Source organism: Anomaloglossus baeobatrachus, chromosome 9 (genome assembly GCF_048569485.1).
Source record: "Anomaloglossus baeobatrachus isolate aAnoBae1 chromosome 9, aAnoBae1.hap1, whole genome shotgun sequence".
Lineage (NCBI taxonomy): Eukaryota > Metazoa > Chordata > Amphibia > Anura > Aromobatidae > Anomaloglossus > Anomaloglossus baeobatrachus.
The window spans coordinates 48,294,600-48,302,057 of NC_134361.1; the positions used below are offsets into that span (position 1 = coordinate 48,294,600).

Consider the following 7,458-nt stretch of genomic DNA (forward strand, 5'->3'; position numbering starts at 1 on the left):
ATATGTATATGTTCATTGATTATTTTGAGGTTTTTCAAAGACGTTTTGCTGCAGAGATACTCAAACAATATGCTGTGATCACATAAACTAGAAGTGTAGGGAAAAGAAAGTGGCATTTTTTTAGATTTAGAATTTGTAAAAACAAAAAAACAAAAAACACAAAAAGAACATTTATTTCATTAATATGTATTGACCAATAAATATAATCTTAAAGTCTTCTTTATTTTCTTACATTAATTCTCCTATAGGAAATATACCGGTTAAGGTTCTCACAACAAGGAATAGGGTTTTAACATTTTTTATTAATATTTAATTTCTTTTTTTTTTTACATTTCCATTTTCATACATATTTTTTTATTTAATCAAGGACAACAATAGTTTTACACTATCTATATAGCGTATATACCAAAATTGATTCAACAGGAAAAATGTAGGCAAAATGGACTCCTAAACATCCTTTCTAAATGGATGCCAAACAGTGGTACCTGTAACGCTCACAGCCGGTGTAGAGGCAGTGAGTGGGGTTAGTGGACTCACTGGACCACAGGGGGGACCTGGGCTTACCCTTTTGGTGGGGGGGCTTAACTAAGCGTCCACCATGAGGCATATGCCAGGTACCACTCCCGCGACAGTGACCGGGACTATGACAGCTGACCCCCTGGGCAGGTGACGGACTCAGGAATAGACTGGTACAGGCAGGGTGACTGAGGCAGGCTGGACAGGCAGGTATGGACAGGAACAGATAGGTATGGGAAGGCATGCGTGACAAAGACCAACAGGTCGAAACGTTGCTGTTACACAACTGATGGAATAAAGAAATTGTATGTTTTTTCACCCGGAGGAGTGCTGTCATCCTTATTATTGGTATGTTATTTCAAGTGATCCCTTGATCTTGGACGTGCGCTCCTGAGGTGCTGATTCTGCTGTTGCACAGGCACTTAAGTTTTTTAACCAAGGTGATGTCGACTTTTCTTTTTTGGATAGGTATGGGAAGGCAGGCACAGATGATAAACAGGGGTAATGGGACCTGACAACTACTGTAGCTACCAGACTGATATACTGACTAAGTAAATCTTTTGTGCAGGCACCTCCCCTAATGGGAGAGTGTCTTAAATACAGTGTCTCTCAGCCATAGGCATTTCCTGGAAGTAGCACACAGGCCCTTTAAGAGGAGGGCCGGTGTGTGCATCTTAGGTGCACTCCTGGGAATCCTGTGCAGCATGTACGGTGCCCTGGGAGGGAAGGAAGACAGGAGAGGATGTGGGAGGCTGCGCGGCAGCAGGAGATAAGGGGACCCAGCCGAGGCAGTGAGCAGGGACGCCGGCGCTACAGTACCTATATAATAGTGAAGGAATGTTCTCAAATTTAAAAGTTATCCCATATTAATAGGATAGGGGATAACTCTCTGATCGCTGGGGGTTGACCGACATGGCCCCCATCGATCCTGAGAACTGTGGCAAATTGGAGCAGGGGTCGGTTATGCATACTACTGCTCCATTCACTATGGGTGCACTGGAGATTGCCAAGAACAGATCTCAGCTAATCCTATAAGAATGAGGCAGCGCACATGATCCCTCTCTGCTTGATTGAGACGGGTATCTGTAAATCCTTGGTTCTCAGAATTGGTGGGAGCCATGGTGGTTAGCCCCCCTCCCGGCGATCAGAAAGTTAGCCCCTATCCTTTGGGAACTTGAGAATTCTGCTATAAAGTCTTAGCTGTCTTCAATTTAACTGTAATATTTTTGCCTATATTCTTGCACATTATTACTCATAAATTCACTTACAAAACTTTTTCAAAAATCCTTTCTCAATTTTGTGCCGATCCGATGACGCAGATGTTTCAGTGCAGATTTAACATCTTGGTTCTTCAGACTGTAGATCAAGGGGTTAAGCACGGGGACGGCAGCCGTGTTAAAAAGAGAGAAAAGCTTACTGGATTCCAAACTTTCCATTGTAACTGGCCGCATGTACTGACAGATAAGGGTCACATAGAGGAGGAGGACCACTGTAAGGTGCGAAGAGCAGGTGTAGAAAGCTTTAATCTTTCCGGAAATGGATCGGATTTTTCGGACTGCAGCGATAATATAGATATACGGAATGAATGTGAACAGAAAGGGAAAAATGGAAAGGAAAAGTCCACAGGTAAAAATTAAGAGATTCGTCAATGAAGTGTCGCTGCATGTAAGATTCATGATGGGAACGATGTCGCAGAAGAAATGGTTAATAACGTTCGACTTATAACAAGAAAATCTATATATTAAGATAAAAAGAGGAGTCGATTCCAGAAAGCCAAAAAGCCAACAGATGGTAGCCAAAAAGGCACAAAGGCCCGGGCCCATGACAGAAGAATAATGCAATGGGTTACAGACGGCGACGTAGCGATCATAACTCATGGCGGTCAACATCATCAGCTCATTGCCCACCAGAGATATGAAGATGAACATTTGGGATACACACGCATGAGCGGAGACGGTGGTATCCCCTGATATAAAGCTACCAAGGATCTTATGAAGAGTGACCGTGCTGGAGAACATGTCCAAGATGGACAGGTTACACAAGAAGAAGTACATGGGAGTATGGAGCTGGGGCTCCAGGCAGACGACCAGAAATATGGTCATATTACCAACAAGGATGACTATATAAATCATTAGAACTAGAATAAAGGCCAGAACTTGGAGCAGGAGAATATCAGAGATCCCTCTAATAATGAAGTAGGTCACGACTGTTGCATTTGCGGCATTCATCAATGCAAGTCTCCTGCAAAAGTAAAAGAATAAGTTTAATAATATAATTGTACTATGTGGAATATTAATTTCTGGGAATCAATAATTAGCCCATGGGCATAGTCGTTACATACTGATTGTCACGCTCCCGGTGTCCCAGCAGTGCTCCTTACCTACTGAGCCATTTCACCATTCAGGCACCGCTCCGTACCCACTGATCCGGTTGCACCTGCATTGCACCGCTCCATGCTCACTGATCCAGTCTCGCCATTGCACCACCGCTCCTTGCTCACTGGTCCAGTCCATGCATCCACCGGTCACGCCTCCTGCTCTTGCTCCCCTGAGTCGTGTTCCAGGTCTCAGGAGTCTGACTCTGACTGATGGCTCTGTATAGGACAGGACCGCGCCCACTCACCTGGTCTTATAGGCCCAGCACTGCTGCAACAGGAAAGGACGTGAGGCTGTGCTGGGTATATAAGACTGGCCTTTCCAGGTGGGCGGGGCCTGATCATCGCTTGTGTTTTCTTGCTTTGTCTTGTGAGCTAGGTGCTCAGGTCCTTTTGATCCTGTTTCCTGTATTACTGCCTTAAAGTACGCTGTGACCCTAGTGACCTGGTCCTGTCTTTGCTTCCTGATACTTCCTGTACTGTCCTATGGACTCCATGACCCTGGTGACCTGGTTCTTCCCGTTCCTGCCACGCTAGTGCTCCAGCTACCGTGTACCCTGCCCTCCAGGTGGGGTGCTCGGTCCAGTGGATCCACCTCCTGGGCCTACCAGTCCTCCCTGGCCCTCACACTGATGTATATTGTATAGGTCAAATTTACCGCATGCATCGTAATGTATAGACCTATATTGTACCTACAATTTTTTTTCATGGTTTCATCTGGTTGTCACTTAGTGGGACCATCATTTGTTTTGCAACAGAACTTTGACCCAAAGCTCACCTCCTGGTTATACAGTGTGTCCACCCATATTCTGTCCACCACCATTAACTTAAGAACGGAGGCAGCTATAGGCATAGAAGTGGTGTCTAGGTATAGTAAGGTAGCGATGTGCTACACAATGAAACCACTTATAGCGCCACCTGGTGGAAAACAAACGGAGTTAGCATTTTTACCTCGAAAATGGAACGAGATAGAGAAAAAAAGTGAATTACAAAGTTGTAGGGCATCATCAATTCAATACGAATCGACACCTTGCATACAGAAATGCTATGATATGAAACCCATGACCCCCCAAAACATTGAATGCTGGTCACGCATATGGCGCTCATTTAACTTTGATGCTCAAAGTGGCCACTGTCAGCTGCAATGCACATCTGGACTCTGCACAGCATACTGTATCTTGCTGCACGTTGTGCAATATGGTAGGTGACACGTTTACACAAGCATCTGTGATACGTCGTCGTAGGTCCTGCAATGTTGGTGGAGGGGTCACATACAACTGCTGTTTGATGTGAACTCGCAGAAAAAAGTCCAATGGGGTCAGGTCAGGTGAGCGGAGGCCACTCCACACAGCCACCATACCCAATGACTTGTAGGAAGGTCTCCATGAGGTATCGCTTCACGTCTGCAGCCTTGTGAGTTTTACACGTTCTAATCATAGCAATTCTGTATGCAAGGTGTCGATTCATATTGAATTGATGATGCCCTACAACTTTGTAATTCACTTTTTTTTCTCTATCTCATTCCATTTTCGAGATAAAAATGCTAACTCCGTCGTTTTCCACCAGATGGCGCTATAGGTGGTTTCATTGCATAGCGCATGGCTACTTTACTATACCTAGACACCACTTCTATGCCTATAGCTGCTGCCCTCTTCAAGTTAATGGCGGTGGACAGGATATGGGTGGACACACTGTATAAGGGGCTATGTGACCAAGGGGGATGGGGTGTGGCGTCAGATAACATAGCCTACACATTCATCTGACATCATTTGAGAATGTTTTGGATGATTTGGAACTTAGAATGAAGGCAAAGCAGTCAACAAGTGATCAGCACCACTGAGAACTACCGTGTATTTAGGATAAGATGTATTTTTCCTCCCCAAAATTTGGGAGGAAAATGAGGGGTGTGTTTTATAACCTGAATGTAGCTGGTGGAGGATAGGTATTCTGCTGGCTGCGGGACGCTGTGCTGGCTGAGGAGCGCTGTGCCGGCTGCGGTGGAGGCTGTACTGGCTGCAGTGGGGGCGGTGCTAGCGGCTGTGCGTTGGGGACTGTGCGGATTGCGCTGTCTGCAGGTGCCGTTCTGGCTGTATGGAGCAGGGCGGTGCAGCAGGTGTCCCAGATGCTCTGTCGGCGGTGCAGGCTTCAAATAATGGCACCCAGAGTCGGTGCGTGCAAAGATGGAGCTTTCAACTCAAGATCTCATCTGCGCACAAGCCGCCTCCAGCCCATTGACCTCCCAGCAGCAGGCTTAAGGAAAATGGCACCAGGAGGTGGTGCGTGCGCAGATGAGATTTCGGCTTGTTATTGAACTGAGATTTCAATCTGCGCATATGCCGACTCCGGGTGACATTTCTTTGAAGCCCGCACCGCCAACAGAACATCTGGGACAACCGCCATACCGCCCTGCTCCACACAGCCAGCAAGGTGCCCCGAGCTAGCACAGTCCCCACTGCAGTGCCTGCAATATTTCCCTACTCCGGCACTGCCCTTGCCTCCTGTGACCCCGCTCCACCACCGTTGCCACCCCCCCCTCCAGTAAGACACCACCAGAATATAAGATGAACCCTTTTTTATCTCTAACTTTGGGGTGCGTCTTACAAACCAAAAAATACGGTACTTCAAGACAGATAAAAAAGCCACTTCAGGTGACGTGATGAAACTGCTGTAGAGGATGCCAAAAGGGGTGTAAATTGGTCATCAGAGGAAAAGGGCACCTCTACGGAATCTAAGTTTCAACACATATTCTGGTTTGTTTCATGTGTGTTTACTCCTTGTTTCTGTGTGTGATCGTTTTGAGGTTTTGCTGTCTGCAGTCTGAATCTCTAATATGCACATTAACATAAAAACAAGGAAAGCCAATGTATGAACAGGTGTATCCAAACTTTTCATTGCTGCTCTACCAACATGTTATGTTTCATTAATCAATAACAGTGAGAACTAGGATGTTCTAGCTGCAGTTGGAGTTGGAAGTTTGACTTTTCTAAGTTCACATCCCTGGAAAGTAAGAATTGGAATTTTGGTAAGAATTATTCTCATGCAGTGACATCATTGTGTGACTGTTCAAAGATGGAAGTATATTAAAATCAGTGGGTGTAGCCATATTTTCTAAGAGGTGCACAAATTCTATTGCCATATAACAGGTAATAATTGCATATCAAGTAGAGAAGGTTGTGTACTAAAAAGATTTTGTAGCCCATGAACGTTAAGTTATGTCTTTGTGCCCAACCATAAAACATAGCAGTGGTAACATTACTGAAAAGAAGTAGACTTAGAGGAGTTCACCCATAGGTACAAGTCATTTTGAGATTGTGGGGCATCATACCAATAAGACTCCAACCAAACCCAAGAGCAAGGAGCATTATATGCCATAGAATGGAGCATCAGTGCTCAACCACCACACTCCATTCATCCGGTATGGGACTGTCAGAAAAAACGGAGTACAAAGCTCTAGTAATCTCATGAAGAATTACGGTAATAGAGAGGTTGTTGAACATGCGCACTGCCGCTATAATCTACAGCTCAGTGGAGTTCCCAGCTGTTGAACTCCATCTATATAGAAGTTATCAACTGGGTTTTTTTTGTCAGTATGGCTGTCCAGGTAATGCCGGTTTCACACATCCGGCTTTTTGCCGGTTTGCCGGATCCGGCGCTCTCCCATACAGTGACTACAGTACAGTGACAGCGCAACAAGCGCCGGTCACGTGCTGTCATGTGACCGGCGCATGTGACCCGGAAGTTACAGCGCTGTCACTGTACTGTATTGTCTGTACGGGAGAGCGCCGGATCCGGGAAACCGGCGAAAAGCCGGATGTGTGAAACCGGCCTTATTGGACTGCTGTGTTATCTGGACCCAAAGTTGTAATTGCTGCCAAAATGGCCTCTATCAGCAGTAACACCTCAGCAGTGCCACAGGCCGATCGGCCCCATGCCACGCCGCATTGATGCAGTAATACATGCAAAAGGATCCTGACCGAGTATTGAGGCATTTACTGCACAGACGTTTCAGGAGGCGCCAACATTTCTGAGTGTAAAATCATCTTTTTCAGTTGGTCTTATATAATATTCTGATTTTCTGGGATAACGACTTTTGGGTTTTCATTGGCTGCAAGCCATAATCATCAACATTAAGGCTATGTGCGCACTAGTGCGTTTTACCCGCGGATTTGCCGCGGAAATTTCTTGAGAAATGTCTGCAATCTTTGTGCAGACATTTCCCAGCAAATCCTATGTGAAAAAAAAATAGCTGTGCGCACGCTGCGGATTTTTCTCACGAAATTTCCTTGAGAAGAATTTCTTGAGAAAATTTCTTGAGAAAATGAGCATGTCAATTCTTTTCCGCAGGTACCCTGCGGATTTCGGCAGTACAGCCTGCAAAATCCGCAGGGAACAACCTGCGGGAAAATCGCGGAAAATTCGCGGCTAATCTTTTCCGGAGGTCCGGAAATCTTCCACTCCCAGAAGTTTCTCAAGAAATTTTCTTGAGAAACTTCACAGTTCTAGTGCGCACAAAGCCTAACAGAAATAAACACTTGAAATAGATCCCTCTGTGTGTAATGACTGTATAT

General features: G+C 45.5%; 1 protein-coding gene across 1 annotated transcript; it reads right to left on the reverse strand.

Moving 5' to 3' along the window:
• Positions 1–1,793: 1,793 nt before the first annotated feature.
• On the reverse strand, positions 1,794–2,744 carry LOC142251811 (olfactory receptor 5AR1-like). The gene has a single exon (XM_075324860.1). The coding sequence runs from the start codon at positions 2,742–2,744 to the stop codon at positions 1,794–1,796; it is 951 nt and encodes a 316-aa protein (XP_075180975.1).
• Between the last annotated feature and the right edge of the window lie 4,714 nt (positions 2,745–7,458).